The sequence below is a fragment of the Sphaeramia orbicularis genome, chromosome 13 (assembly GCF_902148855.1).
Source record: "Sphaeramia orbicularis chromosome 13, fSphaOr1.1, whole genome shotgun sequence".
Classification (NCBI taxonomy): Eukaryota; Metazoa; Chordata; class Actinopteri; order Kurtiformes; family Apogonidae; genus Sphaeramia; species Sphaeramia orbicularis.
Window position 1 is genome coordinate 29,111,780 of NC_043969.1, and position 26,330 is coordinate 29,138,109.

Consider the following 26,330-nt stretch of genomic DNA (forward strand, 5'->3'; position numbering starts at 1 on the left):
AATGTTTTTATTTTTACCCCCAGATTTAAAAGACCTTTATTGAGTCAAACAGTAATGAAAAATAGCAGCATTTATTGGTAGAAAACAAGGACAAACATGGGAAAATAAGTTGGAAAAGCAACAGACTGTGTGGGCCGATATTTCAGGTTTAGGCAGTGACTGCGTCGTGTTCTTTGAAGATGATGGTCTTGGGGTTGATTCCCACATTCTTGGTGGTGTTGTGTGTTTTGTAGATGCCAATGAGACGATCAGCAATCTCAAACATGTTGTTCCTCAGGGAGATGATGATAAACTGGGCATTCTTGGTTTGCTCCTGAACACAATAAGGCACAAGAATGTGACTCGTCTGAAAGAGTCTTAGATTTGTAATACGTTATGTAGTTGTCAGACATTAACCCTCAGAGATTTCATGACTTATTACATCTCTATTCTACCCAAAATCTATTTTTCAACCCACAGCTTTTCCTCATCACGGTTGATACTCACGTAAATGTAACAGGCCACAATGGAGACATTCTTGAAATCGAGAGCAGCATCGATCTCATCCATGAAGTACAGCGGGGTGGGCTTGTAGTGGTGCAGAGCAAACACCAGAGCCAAGGAGCTGAGGGTCTTCTCTCCTCCTGAGAGGTTAAAGATCTTTTTCCAGCTCTTCTTTGGCGGACGCACACTTAATAAAAGCCAGAAAGAGAAAATTGGTGCTGAGTGACAAATGCAGCATCTGTGTCCAGAAAAGAACATGACTACAGGAAACAATACAGGGTTCATAGCTATTTTTAAAGGTCAAATTCAAGCACTTTTAAGGGTCATTTTCAAATTTTTCCAGCACAGCACCTTATCGCTAGGGTGAAACGCATCTCTACAGGAATACACTCGTGATTTTTTTTTTTCACTTTTTAACACAATGAAGTACACTGTATTATGTTATCAACATAACAATTATGTTTCATTATAGCAAAAAGTTTAGAAATTAAAGGAGAACACAAAGTTTTATCCAAAAAAAAGGGAAGCCCCTTAGTGTTCTTCAGTCACACAAAGCCAAAGATTAAGATAAATGGAATATACGTGGAGTCGACCTGAGAGCACCTGGAAATTTTCTTTTCTCTATTTTTCAAAATGTATCACCTCTCTGTAAGTAGCTTTGGCTTGAGTTATTATGAAAAATAAATCACATCACAGAATTGCAAGCACTTAAATTAAAATTCATCACTGAAATTCAAGCATTTTCAAGGATTTCAAGCACCCGTATAAACCCTGCAATAAAATATCATATGAAACAGGATTTAATGTCATTTTTCCCCTCTGTTACCTGAACATAATCCCCTCAGAAAATGGGTCCAGGCTGTCAACGAGTTCCAGCTCTGCGTCGCCCCCTAGTGTGAGCATCTGGTAGTTTTCCTTCAGCTTATTGGTGATCATGTTGAATCCGGACATGAACTCGTTGAGGCGTTGCTTGCGTATGTCTTCGTATGCGTGTTTAAAGTTGTCCCTTTCTGTGGTGATTTCATCGAGTTGGGCCACACGCTGCAGGTACAACTCCTCCTAAAACCACAAAAATCACACAATACGTTGACCAGTGTTTCACTTTGATAAATTATAAACATAGACTGTGTTGAACTTTCTCCATGGTGTGAGGGGAGCTTTGCCAGGTAACGATGAGCCAAAAGCAGTCGAGTTACGCTGGCTTTTCCACAGTATTGTATCAGCCACATTCAACTACAACCTCTGAGTGTTCAGTCAATCATCAATCAAACATCTATTAAAAAATAAGATTCTTCAAAACATAACAGGCTGTTCATTTGCTTTTGGGCTCACTTTCTTCTTGTACTCAGCGATGGCCCCGAGGTTGGGCTTCATCTGTGCACACTGGGTCTCCAACGTGGCCATTTTATTTATAATGACGTCAGGATGGGAGATTCCTTCAAGTTCCTCCGCAGTAAGAACAGGAAGTTCCTCTGCTGGCTTGTCTTCAATAGCATGAAGGGACAGCTTAGAGGCCTGAGAAGCAACAAAGATGAACAGTCAGCCATGAACCTGTTAAGACCTGGACCTTTTGTTTCCAGTGGGAAACGTTTCAATGTAACACAAACCAATGGATTAGCCGATAGTAGAAGCTTCATACATTTAAACCAAGTTATGATCATAAAAAAAGCAAAGGTAAGACAATTCATGATCAGTACTTCATAATGTGACCTTTATTTTTACTCTGTCTCCTTCAGTGAGTTTTGATGGTAGAGAAGTAACACCTGTACTGTTGGATCTGCTTAGCGCTGCAAAGTTTGTCACATTGGTCTGTTATTTTGTGAAATTATTCATGACATATGCTGGTCTGGTATTTTTAGCTTGTTTTATATATTTGCCCATTTAAATGCTTGTTGTTTGGATTGTGTTCCGTTGTCTGACAATTGATTTTGTTGAGTTCACATACATCAATAGTCTTCTCACAGATCGGGAGTCCTTCTCACCGATTGAAGGTTTTCTATGAAAATGAAAATGGACACACTGAAGTTGATTCAGACATCCTCTCCCACACACCTCTTTCTGCCAGTGTTTGATCTTGTTGTTGTGCTCATTCATGGAGGTCTCGATCTGCTCAATGCGGAGTCGTACACTTAGAGACTCCTCCTGCAGCGCATGCTCCTGCTGCTGCAGGATCTTTATCTCTTTCAGGACCCCCTGGTACTGCTCCTGGACCTCCGGAAGGGCAGCCTAAAGGATGAGACCAAACTGAGCTGCTTAACCTATTTTCATTTCACTTTATTTCATATGTGGTGATCCCACCACATTATAAAAAAGACTGTAAACAAACATAATAGTAAGGAGTCATAGATTAATGACATGTATATACGTAGCCAGGTATCTGGAAAAACTGATATTTTCTCATGTGTTTTTGCCTTTCATCCACATGAAAACTCCAGTTTAGGTCACTGAAAATAATTATTTCTGAAATCAGTCAAAGTGGAAATTTTTGGAAAACTCAGTTATCGTGCTTACATGTGTACAGGGGGGAAACTGAGTTTGAGGTTCCGGATGTCAGAGTGTGCGACAAAAATGCATCAGTGTCATGTGCGCGACCTTTGTTTATCCTGACCCTAACCCCATGATCATGCTCTACAGGTGTATTTATGCAGGTTTGTGAAAATGACAACTTTTCTGCGAGTGATCTGGTTTGTATGACATTATTATTGAAAAAGGAGGTGGGAAATATCAATTTCTGTAAATATCTGGCTACATGTATACATGGCTTCACTTTCAATATAATAAAAAGTTGGTGTAAAATAACACTTTACAAGTGCAGTAATTGAAGCGTACAAACCTCTGCCTCCTTGCAATCCTTCAAGACTTCTCCAGCCTCATCCTCCAGTTTCTTCAGCTGCTCTGCAAGCTCTACCATTGACTTTTCATTCTCCTCCAGCTCACTCTGCACTCGGTTTACGCTCTCCTCACACTTCTTGAGGTTGCTAAACAAAGTACACAAACAAGAATATATGAGCCTGCCAACAGAAAATGTATGCTCCGTGATGACAGACAGCCCTGAAAGTGTGAAAATGATCACTGATTTTATAAAACTATTATAAAATGACTGGTTACAAATTTGAGGATTAGAGTGAAAGGCTGACTGTGTGGTAAAACAGTGTATGTTAAATCTAATTTTCTTGAACTTAAACCACAATAGGTTAGAATAGTTAGAAGACAAGGAATCTGATAAGTTGGGTTAAAGTTTCAGACACATTTCAAAGATCAGTTATTGTTCAAATATGACAGGACAGTTATGGAGAAACCTTGTGTGTGTCTGTGTGCAAAAATGAGCCCTTTTTCCAAATTGGAAAATGCATCAAGGTTATATTTGACACCGAAGAAGAAAAGCTTTTACAAAGACATCCTTAGAGTGTCTTCGGGGTTTATAAGCTCCATAGACTGGATGGTTCTTCCAGCAGAATAGACTGCCAGACTGTCCCGCCCACATGTTCAGTCATAATGTTCCAGCTGCAACTACTGATCACTAGATAGTGATGTCAGCTCCTGTTGCCAGAACATTGATTAAGTGAAATAAACAACCAAGCATTGACTAAATCCAGAAACCCCAACCTGACAAGTGATAGAAGATTTATCAGTGCTGTCTGTCTGCATGGACAACCGGGGCTGCACAAATTAAATGGCTAAGTAAGGCTCTACTTTCCAGACCCTACTATCAGTCTGACAACTATGAGCATGTGTAAAGTGAAACTTCAACATGCAGGTTTCCTCACCGGTCGGCAGTCTTTATGGCAACTTTAGCCTTGGTTATAGTGGAGGAGCATTCATCCAGCTCCTTGTTGACCTTGTCCAGCTTGTCTTGCTGAGCCTTTAGCTTGTGGCTATTAATGTCCACGATCAGGTTGTGCAGTCTTTTCACCTCATTCTCGACCTTTCCGGCCTTACTGGAGGCTGCCTCGTAGTCTGAAAATGAAAGAAATTACAAGGTCAAAAGGAACACGACAATGATGATTTGTGTTGGATATTAATGAGGAGTTATGCCACTCCATAATGAGGGTGAAATCCAAAATGGCAAAGATTAATGCTGAACAGTAAACTTCACTTATACATGATTTTAAATGAAATCGCACACACAATTACAACAAACTTCAATCAAGAAAACACATTTTCTGGTGTACAGATACATCTATGGATGTGCGAAAATACTTTGTCTTAATTATATTGTCTGTAAATATACCTGCACATGATACATTAGTGATGAGGCTCATGTTGACCGTTAAAAAATTAATTATGTGATTTTTCAGCTCATATTTATAATATTGTTCAGTGCAGTTCTGTGCAAAACTAAGCAATGTCATTTCCGGTTTCACTGGTACTAAGTTGCATGTGTCACTTTTTTTAATATACAAATATGACAAAAATAATTTTAACTTAGAAAAGAATATACATATACATACACACACACACATATATATATATATATATATATATATATATATATATATATGTAAACAATTTCAGTGTAATTTTACTCTTGTGGGGTGTACAGGAGGACTGTACCTTTTTTGAAAGCCTCCAGGCTCTTCTCCATCTGTTTCTGTTTGGCCTTGTCTGGGGCAGCAGCCAGCACATTGGCCTCAAGTTCCTTGATCTGAAGTTTTAAGTGAGTCTCCTGGTCAGCTAGATTCTGAATGATGGAAAGAGAGAAGGAAAATAGACACACAGACATAAGAGCGTCACTTTTTTATGAGTTAATACTGCCACATGTTATTGTTGGCTATATGTCTTAGAGATGCCTATTTAGAGTTCACAAATATCCAAATGACTGAGTCAGAGAGAGAGAGAGTGAAAGAAAGAAGAAGGAGTGAAAAGGCAGAGGTGTGTTTGCCGTACAGTCATGCTCTTGGCATATTTCTCCAGGGTGTTCTTCATGTCTCGGAGTTCTGGCTGAAGGCGCTGGATGTTCTCCTCAAGCTGCAGCTTTCTCTCTTGGCAGCCCTGCAGCTTTGACACTTTCTCATTAAGCTTTCTCTCCATGCGATCGAGCTGCAGAAAAACATAAGAGTTGAGGAAGGAAAAACTAAACTAAATACAACAACAGTGCCACTTTTAAACAGAGTACTTGCAGGTAACAGGTAAAACAGTTGCAATAAATGACATGCTGTTTGTCTTTTCTTTAAGTATGTTTTTTCAATCTAATACTGCAAAAATTGTTTCATAAATAATTCACTGCACAAACCTCAATTAACCTAACACTGCAAGAACAGATTCCTGATCCAAGATATGTAAATGCCTTGGTGTGCGTTTGGACTTACCTCCTCCTGGGAGACCTCGGTTCCAATAGACGATCCCATCCTGCCCTTTAATACTCTTCCTCCTCCAGTCATGGTTCCTGTGAAACACGCATAACAGAGCATGGGGGGGTTAAAAAAGAAATAAAAACATTAGTAATAACAAATGTAATATTGTCATTGTGTGAATGTATAATAGCTAAAGGACAGAGCAGAAAATTAACAAAAAAACCCTCTCACCAGCCATCTCAATGATCTGTCCCTTCAGAGTGACCACCCTCCAGCGCTTGTCTTTTTGGAAGGCCAGCCGCGTTGCCTGCTCCATGTCGTGGGCAATGAGGGTGTCTCTCAGGGCAAAGTAGAAAGCTGGACGCACACTGTCATCCTTCACTCGCACCATGTCAAAGAGGCGAGGGCTGTCCTCTGGAGTCTTAATGGGAGCCATGTTCTTCTCCCACACTTTCATCTAACGGGAAAGGCATTGAATAGAGATGAGAAAGAGCACAAAGAGACCATTTGTTAAAATAAAAGAAACCTAAATAGCTCAGGAGTTTGTTAAATGATGTTGAAACCGATCAAACAAGGCGTTGATCATCTTTACCTTGTCAAGACCAATGAAAGTGGCAACCCCGATGTTCTGTTCTTTGAGAAATGTAACACACTTCTGAGCTGTATCAATAGTATCCACCACAATGTTGTCCAGAGCACCGCAACTGGATGAAATTGCCACATCGTACTTTTCATCTATGGCTCCGAGGTCTCCCTGTGAACAAATAAAAATATTTAAATACAGAAAAAGGTTGAACATGAGCATGCAGAACCACTAAAAGGAATGGATGAAATAAATGTCAGAACAGTGGCCACATACCACACATCCATGTCTAAAAGCAATCAGAGGCATTTTATAGTAATGTTCCTTATATTAATTTGTAAAATAGTACTGGAACGCTGTAATATTGTATTCTTAAAACATGACAACTTTGTTTTACCAGTCTTCCCAGGATGCCAGCGATCTTGCCACTCCTCTTCTGTTGCATGAGGGCATCCAGAACTTTTCCTTGACTGCGGTTGGAAGACAGGGAGCTCTTGGCTTCATCGACCTTCTGCCGCATTTCCCTCACCACTTCCCTTGTCTCATTATCCAGTTTCATCAACTGCTCCAGCTCTCCTTCGTCCTGCAGAGAAAAGGAAAATTGCGATAAAAAGAGAAAATGACAAATGTTCATTGGGAAAGTACATTTTGATGTGCTGATCAGTGTCGAATTCTGGTCTTACCTTCTTGAGTTGTTGTTCTTTCTCGGGTACTTTGACGTTGAGTTCTTTGATGGTGGCGCGGCGTTCCCGCAGTGTATCAGAGGTTGTCTGAAGTGTTTGCTTGGCTGTGTTTAGCTGCGTCAGAGCTGTGTTGTGGCGGCTGAGGTAGATGTCAAGCTCTGACTGAGCCAGGTCCATGCGAGAACGGGTCTCATTGACTGCCTTACTGAGCTCCATCAGCTCTTTCTCTTTGGTCTGGAAAAGAACAAAGCCAGGGAGCATTAGAGAAGACATGGAGGACAGTGCAGGTTTTAAGAAGGTTAACATCATGATACCCTGTACACACACCTCTTTGTCCTGTTGCAAGCCACTTGTTTCTTCCTTAAGACTCTCCATCACCTCTTTGAGCTTTTCCTCCTCTTTCACCTTTTGCTTCTCCAGCCCTTCTTTGCGAGCTGTTGCCTCAGAAATGGCCTTTTCACTGCTGGCTGGTACACCGCGCACTTCCTCCAGCTGAAAGATAAGCCAAACAGGAAAAGGTTCAAGAACAGATGAGATGTGTCCAAGTCTGGATACTAAGCAACCGTGGCTACACCTGTGATGGGTCAACCTGAGGACACATGTCATTAATACACACTTCAACCAACTGTAGCATAATATACTACTTCCCTTTTAAATTAGGTTAAGATAAAGATATCAGTGTAGAATTCAGAAGACAAGAAGTGTAAAGTAAATGTATTTATGTTGGTTTTTTTGCCAGTATCAAGTACAAGTAACTGTTCTGCAGTATCCAAAAGGAGGCCAAAACACACAACTGTAATCAACTATAAACACACATTCAGACCCGAGCCAGCCCTGGTTGAGACTGGCACAACAGTCTACCACTTGGCAGGGCAAAAACAAGGCAACAAGTGGTGTGCGTGTGTGTGTGTGTGTATGTGTGTGTGTATATATGTAGTCTATGTTTTGTAGGGTTAACTGCGGGTGAAATGTGAATGTGGCTGCTGGGAGTGTTACACAAGCCAGGCCATAGTTGACTACCACACAGCAGAACACTGCTCCCTAGAGGTCTGCTTGCCTCTGCCCAGCTCCCACTCTGACCAAGACATTTCCAGAGCAACAGCAATGTAGGTTGAGCAGAGAGGGATGTGAGAAGATATGTCTACAGTTACAAAGGAACTCTTAACTGTAGCTTTAAAGCTTTTGAGCACGTGTTAGTGAAACATTGATATGAGAAAAAAATAGGAATATCAAACAGAGAAAGGAACAAGCTTTCAACTTGTGTGTTACTTCACAGCCCCCTAGTGGATAGTTACAACAGAGAGCTCTTCCTGCCATTAAATGTGACGGATGTCAATTTATTGGCAGGCAAACCTTTGCCGAGGGAAAAACAAGAACAAACAAATAAATAAATACATAAAAACTTCTGCACAAACACACTTGTACAAATGATGTGTGATTCTCCACATCAAGGGTACTATACTTTGTTATGCTATGTAGATGCATGTGCCATATAATTTGCGGTTGAGTTGAATTTATTTAACATTTCTCCACCAGCAGCCATAATTTTTTACACTTCAATGTGTTTTTAAAAATATATTTTTTCCTCATAAGTTATTGCTTGTATCAAAGTACATATAAATTGGATTTGTTGGCATGTTAAAAACATGAAATCAGAAAAATAAATAAATAAAAATAAGTGCTCTTGGTTTTTTTTGACAGTCATGACACAGTTTTATGGCTGTGACCTAAATGAGTGTGGTGAATTCTATTACAAGCAATGCCACTGAGGAAAGTTAAAATAATTTGTTTATTTGTCTGCATATTCATCACACATTATATGTGGGTCACTAAGCTTTAACAAAATGGCTGTTTCAGTAGACCTCAAAAAACAGACCTTGTGTGTTCTATAAGCAACGGAAATAGTATTTTTTGTGCCCATTTTTCATTCTTGGCCAGGGGACAAAATAAACAGTAAAAGTGGAGTGTCATACCACTGGTGCTAGCTTGTCTTGATAGTACAAGTGTGTATTTCTCAATGAGTCTGGATTGTAATTTATGTAAAAGTTAGACTGAAAAAACGTTGTTGGCAGATTTTCTGTCCATTTGTCTCTAAACACAGTGAGAATTCCTGACGTGAAATGGACAGAGTGAAAGAGTGACATGTACTGCTGCATAAGAAACAGTAGTACTGAATCAAATTAAACCATTGATTTGTGATCAGGTGAATTGTAATAGAAGTTTACACACCTTTTCTTTTTCTTTCTCCAGCTGCTTCTGCAGCTTCTTGTTCTTGCTCTTGGAGTGTTTAATCTTTTCACGCACTTCCACGTCCTGCAGGTCCAGCTGGGTGAACTTCTCCTTCTGGGTCTCTATGTACTTGTTGATCTTATTTTGTTTCCTGGTGAAGAAACAGCCTTTTTACTTGCTACAGTCAAAGTCCAGGAGTAAAAGTTAAATATCAAATTATAAAAATAACTGTGTGTATGGACAACAAAAATCATAATCACTGTGGTAAAAAAACAAATAAGTCAAGGCTCACAAGTGCAGTTAGTCTTATTTAAAATTTTATTCTTAATTATCAGTTTTTCCTAAATTCTTCTAAAAACATTCTACACACTTGACATACATTTTGCAGTGCATCATCTTCAAAGGTGTTAATGGTTATTATACATGATACCAATCAGATCAGTAGAGTAAGTAAAACAATTAGTGTAGGTTAATCTATCATTTTTGATAAGGAAGATGAGGAAGAAACATGAACAGCCTTACTTTTCCACATTTTGAGCTCTTGATTCATTTTCTCCATCTCTGCAGATATCTTTGCATTTTTCTCAGGTAATTCCTTCGTGTCCTCCAAGATCTTTTGCTTTTCCTGCTCTTTATCCACCAATCGCTTTTGCAGGTCATTGCTTAAGGCAAAGACATATCAGAAAAAAACAGTCACCAAAGAAGGGTCATGTTGCCCTTCTGAATGTTTAAAAATAGTAAGAATGTGGAACATGTACTCAAAACAAGTCAGTTTGTGCTTCTCTGAGATCCTGAGTTAGCACCGTTGTACTCACACATAATACTGGCAAAGCTGACTCTTGAGTTTGAAGATGTCATTCTCCAGAGTGAGGAACTCCACAGCTTTATTCTTTTCCCCCTCCAAAGCATTCTTCTCCTTTTCCACTAGCTTTACTCGGTTCAGCTAAAAGAATAAAATACTGTACTTAATATTAAGTGACAAACTATAAATTCAGGCTTGGGTGTTATTCTTAAGATAAATAGATCTATGTCACTGAAACAATACAAATTCTTAATTATCTTTCATTTAAAAAAATTACAATGGAAAATGGTTAGTGATGCACAACCGAACATAAAACCTCAAAAGATACATAAAAAAAAAACAAGAAAGAAAAAGAACAAAGCAAAAAGAGAGATTAAAGTTTTGCATCCTCTTCAGTATGATGCCAAACAAACAGTATAATGTATTGTCATGTGAACAGCCTATTACTGACAAAAATATAATAAGACGTGTTTTTTTTAATGTGGGAACTTTCCATCACAGAAACATCTTCCAAAGTGTACACCAAAGGCCAGATGGTCAAAATAAGTATGAAGCCTTTTTAACATCCCAGAAATGTCATAAAACCCCACACACATGCAAGCATGCTGTGATATAAGAACATAACTATGATGGAACTGCTTATGAATACTTTCTATGAGTATTTTGTGTTAAATAAAAGATGAGTGTATATCACCTTCTCTCCCCTCTGTTCGTTGAGCAGTTCAATGCGGCGGGCCAGGGTTTGGATGGGCTCCTTGAGACGACAGGAGCCAATAATATCCTCCAGGTATTCCAGCATACCCTCATCATGCTCTGTCTGACCTTTAGGCTTCATCATGGCAATTTGCTCCACCTCACCCTAAGTACAGGAGAGATGACATATGGACACAGACAGGAGCGCAATCATTCACATTAACCATGAAGCCATTAGTCTGAATGTTACAACTGCAACAAGTCCTATAGCAATTTTTAGTGTCAAGAAAAATTTTGATAAATTATATCACTGACATGGATTTAAATTGAAAACACAAATTTGCAATAATGTATACTCTCTCCAACACACACACACACACACACACGTACAGTGTAGCAAAAATTAAGGTCTGTATTTTCTATTCCACTCTGAGTAAGACTAATATCCTGTATCATATTTGCCTACATAAAATGATAAACTCAAAATGACAGGATGTGAAATTTCAAAAGCTTGATGCATCCCCTTTAGAAACCTCACAAATATTTTTCAGTCAGATGAGTAAACTGTTTATCACAGATGAGATCTAATTTCAGAACACGTTATATTTAAATTGTGGTAATACATTATTAACTCTAATTCTTTAATTAATAATCACCCTCTTCTTATCAATCCCACAAGCCAGTGATCACTACACAACATGTGCTGAAATTCAATTTTTAAAATTTTAGGTAAAAAATAAAAATAAAAAATTTACAACTTGCATTTTTTTTACATACATAATTACATCTTACTTTAATGTCTGGATAATGTACATATGGTAGTTAGTGTTCATACAGCCTTTTTGTGTTACTACTATTAGCCAAAACATGTGGTCTGTTTTAATTATTTATTTATTTATTTTAGATAAAGTGAATTACAATAACATATTGCTGTAGAGTACATTTCAATATAGATACAAATTAAAACCAGACAAAAGACAGCTACTTCAATTATGTCTCATTTGTGTAGTAAATAAATCCCAGCTCTCAGATTGCTTTTTACGTATAAAAAAGAAAAGAGAAGCTATAACTGGAGGGGGGCCCACGTCATCTTCTACCCTGACCAGTGCACAAAATAGACAGCTTTCCCTGAGCCAGAGGCCTTGAAAAGTGACCTTGGAGAACAAGCTAAAGCTTCTTCCCATAGTCATGCAGTCATGTTCTAGGCAAGGAGTTAAAAATTTAACATCTAAGGAGAGTGAGAATGAACATGCACAAATGCATGCACAAAGTCAAGCAGGACACATGTAATCAACAAACCAACCACAAAGCCACAGTGAAGGGTAGCGCGCAGTCTTCACCTGAAACTACCAAACACTGTAAAAAAAATATGTAAAAATGGTCCAACAAAGATTTCACCAGCCATTTTGTTCTACTCAGACATGAGTCATCAGTTAATCAGTAATAATGGATAGGTCACACATGTATTACAATCAAAAGGGGCAGGAGTATAACTAGTGAACAGGTTCAAACCCAATGCAACACAATGCTAAAAAAATAAAAATAAAAAATAAAAAATAATAATAACAAAAAAAAATTCACCAAGAAAAATTTTTGTAAACTATAATGGAGAACATTCACAGTGAAGTAAAACAACAAAAATATGAAACCAATATTAAAGCCATGATAATGGAGGGTGTTTGATCCGGCCACACTGAAGCAGCACTGCTAATATTGGCGTTGGGGTCTAGTCTTACACACCAATATTTACGTGCTGCTAAAGCGTGGCAGGTACACAGGAAAGGGAGGGCAAGGCAGGTCCAACCTGTCCCCACTGATGGTTCAAGCATATAAGACCACCCCACCCCCCAAAATCTGATCTACAGCCACCCACATCCAGATCCAGGTAAAACTGTATTTTTTCCTTAAAATTCTAAAGCAGCAAATAATGGTTCGCACCTTTTCCACATTGTTTCAAACCATGATGCGCTGCTATAGCAGTCTAAGGGCTGGCAGAGGGCTCATCCTCTCCTTTCCAATTCCAGTGCAACAGGTTATACCCACAGACAGGCATAACTTTAAAGCAGCAATGAAACATCTGACTCAAGAGAACTGGGAAATGGGCAGAGGACGAAGGGCAGGAAATCTGACAGAATGGGATGATCACAGCAGGGATAAAAAACATAAAGTTAGAAGTGGAAAAGGATATCACATTAAAAAATTACAATTACCTGTAAGATCAGAAATCTGTTGTGGTCTAAGTCAATACCATGGCTTCGGAGTAAAGCTCCCACATCTTTGAATGTGGCTTTCTTGCCATTGATATGGTAGGCAGAGGAATTGTCTTTGTTGGCAGTCCTGGAAACATAGAATTTGCTGTTGGGGATGACTTCGTAGTCATCTCCTTCCTGGCTCAGAGGGGGGAGGGGCAGAAGACAGAGAGCAGCTTAGAGCAGAGCAGTTCAGAAGAAACTCAAACAGCTGTCCACATCAAATAGTAATATTCATAAAGCTGACAAGAACCAATGAAAGAAAATATGAGAAAACATACCACATTAAAATTTTAAGAACAGAAAGTTCACAAAGCAAAAAACAGAACTATGCCAGCTAGACTTACAAATAAATACACAACATTAATACTGGAGTGTATTCTATGAGAAACTATATTTACAAAATTTAAACATGTTAGATTAGACCAGTGGATTATATAGATGATGAAAATAGCATTTTACTTGCATAAATACAAGTAGTATAATTATTGAAATTTTAAAACAAGTTTCAAAATAAAAGCTGTGTACACCACTTCTTAAAAAATGTTTGAAGTCAGAAAATGTGTTTTTTTTAATGTAGGCCAAATTCATGGGATTAATATACTTTCAATGGAACAACTTATTTTTAATCTACTATGAACTGACTGGGCAAACAGCAGGGGATAGATACATTTAACAGTGATCATGTCAAACACTCACCCCACCCCACCCCCAGTGGAAGATAAATATACAAATATGTTTAACTGTAATTCTTTCAGCAACAATCAACCAAGTCAAAGCTATTTGTGTTCTAAATAATGCAAAAGACTAAATTACGACAGTAATATCAAATCCCACACATTACTGACATTTCAAAGTGCATCTAAATGGAGTATATGTAGTAAAAGGCACTCGAAAATCATTTAAAAATAGCAAAAAAAATTATAGGACATTATAAATTGACTGTAGAACATGTTGGTGTTAGCTCTAACCTTCATGACTGTTGAGTCTCTATTTGATCACTGGTGTGAGAGCAGTGCAACAATATTAATTGACAGGGGTGAGGAAAAAAAACATTTTAAAATTAAAAAAAAAAAATATAGCAACCAACTGTAACCTCTTCAAAGCCCCTGATCCAGCTGAACTGACCCATATAGAATTTTGGTGAAGCTAAAAGTCAGTGTGTGTGTGTGTGTGTGTGTGTGTGTGTGTGTGTGTGTGTAGATCTGTGACATAAGAGAAATAGAAACAGATAGATATATATATACCTTATCAATAATCTTTTGAAAATGCACCTCCACAGTACAGCTTTGGACATCTTTGTGTTTATCAGAGCTGTGAATCAGCACTGAGAGCTTTTTCGATCTGATCTTTTGAGCTCTGTATCCAAACACAAAGAGCATGGAATCTATCACATTGGACTTCCCACTCCCATTTGGACCAATGATGCAGGAGAAGCGCTGAGAGAAAGGCAAGAGATAAATTTTTTAAATATATATATGTAACAAATAAATCAACTGCAAAAATACAGACTGCATCCACATGCAATTGCTGAAAATGCCATAATATTCTAAACTAAAAATTAACATTTTAATGCTGTAAAACTGATGGTTAGTGTCCTCTGCGTGGGTGTATTTAAGGTTTGTTTCAATGTACCCATGTTTGGTAACATGTAGGGTAACAAAACATGCAAAGAAATTGTTTGAGAAAAATGACAAAGAAAGTACTAGTAAAACACTACATCCCTAGCCCATGTAACATTCACTCAGTAAATCAAAATGGAGGAGTGTGACTGTACATTTGACAAAATAATAAGAATTTCTATAATTAAATAATGTAGAGTTGTATCAGTTAGAAAGTCATTACTCTTAGGCCTATCAGTATTTAAGGCAACGTTTTTACAGCTGCTTAAAAGGAAATGACAGCCAAATCAAATTAAGCTGAGAAACACTACAAACAAGTGTACATGTGTGAGCCTGACAACACATTAACAAAGTATTTCCCACTCAGGGTGTATATATGTAGCTGCGTTTGGGTCGTACCTTGTGGAAAGGCCCCAGAATCTGCTCGCCCGCATAAGATTTAAAGTTGCGATTAACTAAATGTGTTATCATGAGGCGAGGAGCGCCCGGTTCATTGGTCATTGCTGGGGGCGGGGGTGGAGGGATGCTACCGAGAATCTCCTCCAAACTTCGATTATCAACCGCCTCGGCAGCCTCCCCGTGAGACGGATCTGTGGCACAGAAAAGTACAACTTTTATTCCTCCTCTATGCAATTCGTTTCAGGTGGGGGACAGTGGTGTGTGGGGGAGGGGTGGAGGATAAAAAAAACACAAACAAACAAAACACAGGCAGCAAGTTAGACAACAGCAATCCAACAACAACTAACGAGTTAAGTTGACAGGCGTTATTTTTCTTTGTTCTGAAAACAAGAGCCAACCCAAAAGAGAGAGACACCATGGCCGCATATGAACGAATCCATGTTATTATACTAACGCTCTCCACAAGAAGCGTTCATACACGAGAATAGATGCGCGACATTAATTTCGTCGATGACAAATAACTAAAGTGTACATTTCGATCAACAGCGTTACATTTTTTACTCATGCTGGACTGCACTCAAAACACAACCAAAGAAACCCTTGTGATATTAGTGAATAATGTAAAGCCGAATATGTTGACATCGCACCAAGACCATCGACCTGTCCAAAATCTATTGTGTTCACATACGCATAAACAAGCTATAGGTCGATGTTTGTAAATTAAATGTGTGCAACCAGACACCCATAACAACATACTGTAAAGAAAACAAACCTAAGTCAATGTCAGTGTGAATCTAAGCCTTTGCTACAAAATATTAAAATTCAAGTTATCAAAAATATTTAAACACTCTCCGTCGATCTACTACATCAAACACTGAATTTTCTCATCCGAAAGAAATTACCTCGTCTGTTGAAAGGATCCGGGAAAGAAGCTCATTCGACGATATCAAAATCATCTTACAAATCATAAGACGTTTATTGGTGACTGGCACTTTGGAAAAAAATATCGGGCATCCCAACTACGTACGTGTTGAGATTTAGAAGAAAAAAGCTTCACAAGTGTGCCAATTGGCTACCACCAATGCAGCAATACACGCAACGCCATTGAGAGAACACAACTTATTTAGATTCAGAGACACCAAAACACCCTTTGTTACTTGCCAGTTGTCGGCGGTGCCTCCTCTTGGCCAGTGGACTTGGTTTCTTGAGGGGGTACATCCAGCTCGTCTTCGGAGTCATCCCGAGGCTGCGACCCTTTCCCTCTTGGCTTGGCAGAGGCAGTTGAGCTCTTTGCAGTTTTAGATGGCATGATTTGAAATCTGAAGGGGTCATTGGTAAAAAAGGAATATCCATGAGTGGTTTTTGCGCCTGTCAATCTCCCAACTTCTCTATTAGTCGGTCACACGCAGCTACCCTGTTGTAAGCTTTATTTATTACCCAGTCAGATCTAACTGCCGCCCATGCAACTTTTACTCGTTATGTGTTTCTTGCGTTATGATAGATGTTACGACAATAGATAATATTAAGCGAATTAGCGTAATAGTTAGTGATCTGAACGAGGCCAGTTATCGAAAAAAGCCTCTCGGTCTTAAATCGTTAGATGAATTGGCAGTGATCAAACTGTCAATCTACGTGATGACTAGAACTTAACTACTCTCTCTAACTGTATCACCAGTTACTGCCCCTTTCTTATGAGGATATCGTCCAAGTAATTTAAGCATCTAAAAAGAGGCGTTTTATATGCGATTCGCTAAGCTAGACTCTTATTACCCATGTTTTTTTGTTTTTTTTTTGATAAATCAGAAAAATGATACAAGCGCAGTGAGTTAGCAGACAAATTCAGTCAATATTAAAACAACTAAAATCTTTCACCACAGCTCACTGTCTAACCAGCGTTACGTTACATGGCTGTTGTCGAATAGACGTAGCTCCCCTGGCTGTGGTCTTTGGGCAAGTCACTAACCTATACTATAAATGGATGAAGTTCCAAAGTGACACTCAAATTTACGTTAATCCCTGTAATTCATCTGTAAGGGATGGGGCGCAGACGGAGTGCACTAACATAAAACACAATGCTAACTATATAGTTAATCGAAAAGTACATTAAAGTACATTAAAAGAGCGAGCGAAACTTAGCGGTATTGTTGGTAATTACGCAGTACTTCTTACAATAAAAACCCACAGCCTTGATCATCTGACTGTGCCATGTTTGTACGTTATTATCTGATGCCCTTATTATTCCTTTTATTGTTAACGTCGAGATAGTTGTAACGTTTACTATCTGGCATTTATGTAGTGTAGCAAAACTGAGGCTAACGCAATTGCTAACTCTGGCTAACGTTAGCAAACTTATCTATGATGTGGATCTGCAAATCGAAATTCGTAACGCTAAATGCCCTTAAGATTTGCGTCTACATTGAAATGCCTCACTAAAGCAGCTTAATGTGGAGCATTTAGATGACCTAAAATGTAATAGAGTTCAGAGATTAGGATGTGTCTGCAATATTATCATTAGCTCCAATCGGAAAAGTTGTTTATTAAAAGTGTCCACGTAAAGGTTAGGCTTAATGTTATAAGAAATGTAAAATAAAAGTGACTATGTAACCTAGCGTTACTTTTTATTGCTAACGGTGGTCATTTCGTATCTCCGTAGGTAATATTAAAACATCCCAAACTCAACCTAACGTGCCTTTAAGTTAATGTAAAGTCCTGTGTAAAACTACTGTTCCTTTCAGCAAACAGACGGAACCCAGTCATTAGTGTCCGCTTAAACCTTTCTGTACCTTCCACAATACGCACACCGTCTGTCAAGAGTCTTCTTTTGTGACACAAAGCACAATTTTCAAAAAAGTATTCGTCGATCCAAATCTTTGCAAATATAATCCACAAAATTCAGCACCGCGTCATTCCGACTCGCTCTCTTTCTTGAAAACTCTAACTTGTAAATGGCGCCTAAACTGTCTTGTCGAACCAAATTCGTTACAAACTGACGCAAGGCACCATGGAACGTTCAAAGGGCAGAGGAAAAAAAACTCGAAATTCAAAAAAGGGAACGAAGCCAGCTCCGTCCTGTTCCAAACAAACGACACTCATATAACAAAATATTCTGGCGATAAATTCATAACCAAAAGACGTAGACGTTAGAAAGTTGGATATTTTTTAGGATTATTTTCAGATTCAAAGCTCTATGTTGTTCTACGTATTCGAACGGTTGCTTAGTTACAGTCGAACCAAGTCCCACCCCAAGGAGCAGTTTATATATCAGGAAATATTGTTCACGTGTCCAACGATAAATATCAGGTTTTTATGGATCATATAAACCATAATACGTATAGATAGTTAGCAAATGTAATTTAGTCTGGTAAATAATAAGAAATATCAGTTTTCAAGGAAGCGAGACTTGCAAATCTCGCGACAACTCACTTTTCAAGCTATGACCCATATTAAATGGCTACCAAAATTTAGCCTTGACAACATTAGCCATAATTTGCTGATTCGTGATGGATAGGCGTATTGTGTGGTTTATACATTATGTGTGCACGTTTCGAAAGAACAGATTATTCTAATGTGTCGCTGGTTGACTTGTAGTAAAGTCTTTCCCGTCAGAACGATGCCAACTTTAAGCAGAAAATCACGTTAGCTTTCAGACACGGTACAGGCGAGACTCGGGGACAGTTACCAGCTAAGGAGTTACGTTAGCAACACTCGGTGACAGGTACCGTAGCAACTGTAGACGCTTGTTTCATTCACCTTTACACAGCCAGACCATGCCAGCACCCTCTCCCAGTTTACGGGGTTTCAGTTTGTAGTTTTATAGTTGTAACAATCGGTAATGTTGATATTTTGAATATGTTCGACAGTTATGTGATATGACTTTGAGAGTTACTGACCATTTCTTGTTCTCTATTCTCAATAGGAAACGTCAACATCCACGATGAGACTGAAAACGTCGCTGCTAAAGGAACCTAAACATATCCTTTTCATCTAGCTTTAAATATGTGATTATTTGCATCTTAAATACAAATGGAACGTCGATATTGTTTTGGTTCATGCTACAGTAATTGCTTTATTAGATATATTTATTATTTGAAGACATGATACAATGTTGGTTGTAGTTTTGTATTTATAGAATGTTCATATGATGTATTACAGATTATGACATACATTGCACTGTCCATTATAATTAAGATATACCTTAATAAATTACCTTGAATCTTTCCCTTAACTGCAAATCACATAAGGAACTTGTGAGTTGTGTGGGCTGGACCACAGCAGATGAGCTGTATTCATGCAGTGAAGACCACCAGATCCTCAAATGGAACCTGCTGACCAGTGAGACCAGCCAGGTTGTCAGACTACCAGAGGATATTTACCCCATTGACCTTCACTGGTTCCCTAAAACTGTTGGTGGCAAGAAACAGGCACAAGCTGAGATCTTTGTCCTTACCAGCACTGATGGCAAGTGTTTATCCGGGGTTGTAGTGGGGAGTTTTTATAAATTCACTGATATATGATCATCAATGAAACACCCTCAAGACTAGGATCAGTTACTGTTTCTTATCGTATCTACTGAAGAAAAGATTTGTTGTCAGTATATTTTTGATATAACTGAAATGCTTCACTTGAGCAAATGTTTGTCATGTCATATGTACAGTGACACACATTCACAGATTGTGCATGTAACTGTTAGAATCCACCCAATTTTAAAAGTGGTGCAGTAAAACAGATCCTACTCCAAACAGCATAATGCCAGTTTTTGCACTTTTAATGTAGAAACAGTTTTTTTAACTGCATTAAAGACAGATTTTTAAAAAATACTTCTACAATTAAATCACTTAAGATTGATACTGATATCAAATCATTATCTCAACAGTGCTTTATTGTGCATCATTGTCAATGTGAAATGCTTCTGTTCAGCTGATGATGACTCTTCTTCAGCCTATATTAGATAAAAACACACAGAATATGGATGTACTGTTATGGCAGGCAGTGTGTGGTCACAACACTAATGGCAGTGTAGGGTTGCATAAACACACCCACAAACTGAAGCAGCAATTTTCTCTGGCAGACCAGAAAGTAGTGAAAACTCTTTTATGATTTATTTTTGCTACTTTCTTTTGCTTTTTGCCCTGTTACACTGAAACAAATTTCACTGTTCGCCTCACTTTTAATATGATGATTTACTGTTTAATTTGAGAGGATATTTGCTATTGTTCTAAACACAACTAAATAATCTTATGTTTGCGTATTTTCTCAACAGTGAGGGTAAGATCCTGTTACAACATTTTATCTATATTGTCTGTCGAATATTTATCAATTTCTTACAGTCCCCAATAACAGTGATTCAGTCACTGTTTACCAGCCTGTTAGCATTGAGTCATGAATTTTGCATAGATTTTACATCAAGAATTTCTTTAAAAAATCCTCTTTTAAAGTGAAAATCAAAATAGACTTTTAAAGTAAGCTTTTATTTGTTATAAACACTTGACAAGCATATATCTCCACTGGTGTAGGCACATACACTTAACAAAAATAAGCATATGTATTTTTTAAGGCCAATTTTCAATGTGAAAAGTTCTTTCAATGCAGCTGTACAATATGTGCATGTTATACTCACTACCTGCTGGATCAGTAACATCCACTTTTGTTGGGATGTCCAAATTTAGAAATGGGAGAGAGCAGCAGCGTGCTGATTTGCAGTTTTAGTTCACCCGAAATTACATAGAACATGCAGAAATTTTTAATACACACTGCCACAAAGTATATGTTAGGTCTGAGTTTTCAATAACTGTCTCCATGCCTGATCACCCTTCGTTTCTAGCAAAAAGAAAATTCTCTTCAACCAACAAGACACTCTTTAGTTTCAGTCCTCGACTTTGTGCTAGGTTTATTATGAAGTTGGAAGAAGAAAGTATAGCTCAGTTCCTACTGTGATTCACTATACTGATAGATGTTAAAATGTACTTACACATATAATACTAGATTACAAAGATTTTCAAGCTTAGTATACTGGAGTTTTGTAATAGATGATGTAAAACCCAGGCAGCTTGAATCACTCATCCCACCATCTGAATTCATGGCCTTTATTTTGTATTCCACAACTATGTAAGTAATAATAAGTATGTGTCAGCTTAGTTTCTCTTGTTCTGAATCACAGACTGAAAATACCTACACTAGATCACACCTGGAACACAGCATTTATATATATTAAGAATTTATTTTTCCTATTGCAGGAAAGTTTCATCTGGCCTCTAAGGTGGGGCGTATTGAGAAGAGTGTTGAAGCACACAAAGGAGCTGTCTTAGCAGGTAGATGGAACTATGATGGGACTGCTCTTATCACAGGTAAATATGGCAGGGTGTGTTTTTTTTTTTTTCTAAAAAATAAAATTGGTTCATTCACTTGTTAAGCCACTAATGGCAAATTTAATCTCTTTTTATAATTCTTTAGCTGGAGAAGATGGGCAGATCAAGATTTGGTCCAAAAGTGGGATGCTACGCTCCACACTAGCTAGTCAAGGTAAAGCCTCTGGCTAAGGGATATTAGCTACATATTTTACCTCACTTTCTACCTTTGTTTCCTCTGTGGTTCTTCAAAAAAGGCACATCAATTACCCCCAAAAAAGGGATTCTGACTATTGATTTCACTGCCTGCTGTTATTCATTTCCAGATGATCAATCAGGATAACATTACTCTGACTCAACTGTAAATATTAAGACAAACCAAAGTAATAGCCCAAACCTTTACAGTGTGCTTACAATACAGCTTAACACTGAATGTGGTCACAGTTATGTTATTGTACCCCCCAGACATTAGAATTCCTGTGTGAGAAAGAGCCAATTTGACTTTTAGACAGTATGAAGCAGACCACAAGCATAGTAGCTGACTGCCAGCAGCAGCCATGTGAATTCAGTCGCTCACCAACCAGTTACAGGCATATAGTAGACCCACTATAGCACACTGCTGCTAATTAGGAGTACTTCTGGTGACAGAGAAACACTAAGAGAGAGGAAAAAGAACAAAGATCGCACATGCAGATCATTTTTATTATTGTGTAACAGGGGATCTTCTTTTCTTCTTGCTATGATACAATAGTTCAACTCCACCAGGGGCTTCTGTTCAACATTAAGTTTAGAACAGTCACTTAAGTTGGACCTTGTGGATCCAGACACACATTAGGTCTCACACAGCTAATATTTTATTCTAATAATATTCTTCAGGTTTTCCTCCCACATATATTGTATTAATATTATGCTAGAATTAAAAATGTGTGTGGTTGTTGGATTTAATGAGGGTATATCTGCCTGACATGTGTGCCTTCACTCACATATTGCCTGAACGATTTGAAAGATTAGCTTTTTGTTGAAGCTGGATTTTTTTTTTTTTTTTAAACTCAAGCCAATTTAATTTAAAAGGACAAGCAAGACTTTTTTGTCCTAGCATTTCTATGGCAGCATGTGTGTACAGATTAGCTTCCAAATGTGGTCAATACAACTAAAACCAGAGTCAGTTTTATATTTTTTGTATTAAATGTATCATAAATTTTGAAAGATTTATAGAGGTGAAATTTTATTATAAGCCAATAAAAAACCCTGATGATCAATGTATCTATTCAGAATTCGCATTAATGATGGATTACTTATGAAAGGATTTGTGTGCTGTTTTAAGTTATTAAATGTTTCTTCTCAGTACGGAAGAAAAAGGTGGGGGGTTTGGATAAAAACGGGTTTCTAGGAAAAGAGATGGCACACTTTTGCTGAATGACTGGTGCTGTGGAAAACCTGGCAGAGAAAGAGCAATTCCGCCCCAGTACGTAGAAACATTTTCCCTTAGGTGGCTGTTTGGAGAAGAAGCTGCGACCAAAGAGACTTACAATTTCTAGAACACCTGAATGCAGCGGCAATTCCACACACAAACACACTGTCCTCCACTCATTCACTGCAGGTGCTGCTTCTCATGTCAAGTTTATTAATGCACACACATATACTACTGCAGAAGGCTATGAGAAATGTTAGTATTCTTCTAGTGCTCTGACCCATTTTTTCAGAGAGAGAGATTAAGGAGGAGGTTGGAAATGAGTGAGAGGGAGGAGAGAGGAACTTGTGTCAACCTCTCTCATCGCCTTTGTCAGATTTAGATCATGTGACCAGTTGGCATTTGTGAGAAACCACATGCACCTGGAGTGGGGTTAAATGTCAGGCTCCCTCCCCTGCACACGCACACAGCCGCAAACCAACACATACACACACACACACACAGATTCTCACTCTCACACACTTGTGCTGCAGAGGTTAGGCAGGTTTGCTCAGCTGGTGTGCCTGCAAGCTAAGTGCTGTTCCACAGGCTGAATGAGGTGAAATCTCTGAGGGAATATGATACCTTCTAAGAGGAAGAATTAGCACTGCTGCATCGTAGAGCTGTTGTTCACTCTAAATCATAGTTGGGCAAATAGCCGGGAAGTCATACACACACACACACAATTGTAAAATCGTACATTAAAAGAGTCAAGCTCTTAGCTCACAGTTTGGAGAATGAATACATTTATCCCTCTAGGTGACCTTCTGTTTTATGTGTTTTTTTCCAGGTTCACCTGTTTATTCTGTTGCCTGGGGTCCCGACTCAGACAGAATCCTCTATACATCCGGAAGACAGCTCATCATCAAGCCTCTGCAACCTAGTGCAAAAGTCATACAGGTACACCTTACATATTCATGGAAGCAGTCCCGATTTTCAGTTGCTTGAAGTTTTTCATTTGACTTCAACTTGGTTACTCGTTTAGACATTTTAATTTAATTTAATTTTAATTAAAATAGAGATTGAAGGTAAAATGTTTTTCAGTCTTTTCCAGTTACTCACTTTCAATACTCAGGGTATCTGTTTTGACCAGCAGGTTTAGTGATAATAATTGTGTTGTGAATATGAAAACCAGGTGACTGGCAGGTTTTTCTTCAGGTGAAAATATTTTACTGCTCTAAATTACTTATTTTGCACAAATCATGACACCTATTAATAAGAAGTAAGAAGCACTTGTGATATGGATTTCCTCTATACAATGGATTCTGAAAATGAGTTAAAATAAACATTATTGAAAATCATATCAAATAAATTTGGATGGTTGACTCTACACCATTAAAGTGACTTCAACACACTTTCCAATATCAGATGGGCAGAGGTTATAATTTGGGTTTTCATGCTGTGAAGGAAGCTCTGATTTAACCATCTGCCAAGTGTCAGAGTCTCCACGTGGCTGTTTTATCCAGGGGCTCTGTCCACTGAGAACATTTCAGGAGTGAGACAGTATCTATGTGCGCCTCGTGCAAAAATCAGTTTCTCCACTGGAGATCGATAATTGAACAAACACAGTGTGTAAATGTCTCGGACAGACGGGTGTGTACTCAGTTAGACACAGTCTCTCTGGTTAGTGTTTTGTTCCAAAATGACAGATCTCAATAATTGGGGCTGATCTTCTCAAGTTTATGTAACAATTTCCCTTTCCCTATATGCGCTTCAAACTACTAGTTCTGTTGCAACTGTTCTGGTTGTAAATAAAACTTACGAGTTAATTTGTTACGCAGATGCTAAATAAAAGCAAAGCTACAACAGAGGTATATAGATTAGGTATGTTGTCTGTATGAAGATCTTTGCACACCAGTAATTATTTTTCATGTTCACGTATGCATTTGTCCATTTCTCTGTAGTGGAAGGCTCACGATGGGGTGATTTTGAAAGTTGACTGGAATTCAGTCAATGACCTAATCATCTCAGGTGGAGAAGACTGTAAATATAAGGTAGGCCATGTTTTGCCATACTTCAGACATATGTGGAGTTATTTAAGAACCTTTAAAAAGCATGTCATCTTCCAACAGGTTTGGGATAGTTTTGGACGTGTTCTTTACTCCTCATCACCTCACGACTACCCGATCACCTCCTTGTCCTGGGCTCCAGATGGTGAGGTGTTTGCCATGGGCTCCTTTAACACCTTACGACTCTGTGACAAAACTGGAGTAAGTGCAAACCCTTTTACACTTGATCAATACCTATTCTTCAAATGCTCTACCCCATAATGACTCTCACTCCATTTTACCCCCACATCTGACAGCCAGTTTTTCACCCCACCTTCAAGTGTAGCCACTCCAAACGGCTATAAAAACTTTCTCCTCAGATTGTGGTTGGACGGTGCAGCATACATTATGCGAATTAGTTCTTTACGAGAACAACGTGGCCATAAACCAGTTTGTTTGCGACATAAGCCACGTGAATCATTACTTTTGACGATTATTTGATTTTCCCACTGATCTGAAATTGGGGTTTGTGCTTTCTCTGCATTGCTCATCTCTATAAATTATATTGGACTGCATGTTATATGTTTGTGTTACCTGGTGCTGATGGTAACTGGACTTGCATTGAGGAGGGAAATGAGAGAATGATGACTAGTAATTGTTGTTTTTATTATTGCTGTACATTTGGCCAGAAACCACATTGCTTCTTTCTGTCTTTGCTCATGGGAGGTGAATGGCCCTTCTGAGTCTACATGGAGATGTCAGTGCATTCCTGTATCAGACCTGTTGTAATGAAAACAAACAGGCAGGGCTGGGTTCTTGTGTGCTGATCACCAGGCATTTTATGCTCCATTTTGATTTAATTAGGATCAAATGGCTTTTTTTTCTGGAGCACTAAAACAAATGGGCTGGAGAAAGGTCTGAGCCAACACATATGTCTTCTCCAGAGGAGTAAGGTGTGTGTATGTGTTTGGAAGGGTTACAGTAGTGTAATGTGCAGTGTATGAATGTCTAAAGGGAGAAATGGAAATCCCTCATCCTTTGTATTTAACATGACTGTTGATTTTGTGAACCAGCAGTTACATGACTTTTTGGAAAATTGCTAGATTTAGCCATGAGCAAATAAAATAAATCAAATCACAGCTTTTATTCATTGTCATAGCATAAACACAAATAAAAACTTTGTATCATTTAAACTGCAAAAGAAAACTAAGCAAAGTTGCTGCTTCATTTTTTTTGTAATGACCCGATTCACCTTATGTCCTCCTATTATGAGATTGTTTATGTGGTTGGTTTGTTCCATTGTTTCCTCATTGCACCACTCGCTTTGCTGTGGTGTGCCTTGGTTAAAGCAGTGTGATGATGATGATAATTATGATGGTTATGGTTCTGCCCTGCTCTAAATTGGAGCAAGGGTATGCTTGCTTTCTCCTCCTTAAGCCCCTCAGTGACATCGTGTAGTGTAACATGGCATGGGAGGCTTGCTCAAGAGGCGAGCAGCTGGAGGGTTGGTA

The 26,330-nt window shown here is 38.4% G+C and overlaps 2 protein-coding genes across 4 annotated transcripts in view; one reads left to right on the plus strand and one right to left on the minus strand.

Moving 5' to 3' along the window:
• Positions 1–17: 17 nt before the first annotated feature.
• Positions 18–18,256, minus strand: smc4 (structural maintenance of chromosomes 4). Its single transcript, XM_030151862.1, has 24 exons — positions 17,821–18,256; positions 16,199–16,356; positions 15,038–15,228; positions 14,264–14,455; positions 12,978–13,154; positions 10,769–10,933; positions 10,088–10,215; positions 9,781–9,934; positions 9,273–9,410; positions 7,371–7,535; positions 7,044–7,277; positions 6,758–6,943; positions 6,370–6,531; positions 6,009–6,234; positions 5,793–5,869; positions 5,371–5,523; positions 5,038–5,164; positions 4,251–4,440; positions 3,317–3,461; positions 2,536–2,709; positions 1,816–1,998; positions 1,310–1,542; positions 487–670; positions 18–313 (listed from the first exon to the last, which is right to left on the minus strand). The coding sequence occupies exons 2-24, from the start codon at positions 16,344–16,346 to the stop codon at positions 149–151; spliced, it is 3,897 nt and encodes a 1,298-aa protein (XP_030007722.1). The 5' UTR covers positions 16,347–16,356; positions 17,821–18,256; the 3' UTR covers positions 18–148.
• A 199-nt stretch (positions 18,257–18,455) lies between these two features.
• The window catches only part of ift80 (intraflagellar transport 80 homolog (Chlamydomonas)), a 34,900-nt gene continuing 27,025 nt past the window's right edge, over positions 18,456–26,330 (plus strand). Inside the window, exons 1-8 of one of the 3 annotated variants that reach the window (XM_030151858.1) lie at positions 18,456–18,752; positions 18,954–19,008; positions 19,274–19,495; positions 21,271–21,381; positions 21,488–21,556; positions 23,622–23,731; positions 24,736–24,825; positions 24,904–25,041. In XM_030151858.1, coding sequence (XP_030007718.1) covers positions 18,972–19,008; positions 19,274–19,495; positions 21,271–21,381; positions 21,488–21,556; positions 23,622–23,731; positions 24,736–24,825; positions 24,904–25,041 — 777 coding nt within the window. In that variant the 5' untranslated portion in view covers positions 18,456–18,752; positions 18,954–18,971. Of the gene's footprint in view, positions 18,867–18,953; positions 19,009–19,273; positions 19,496–21,270; positions 21,382–21,487; positions 21,557–23,621; positions 23,732–24,735; positions 24,826–24,903; positions 25,042–26,330 lie in introns of all 3 variants that reach the window. The other 2 variants (XM_030151859.1, XM_030151860.1) reach the window with 2 other exon arrangements.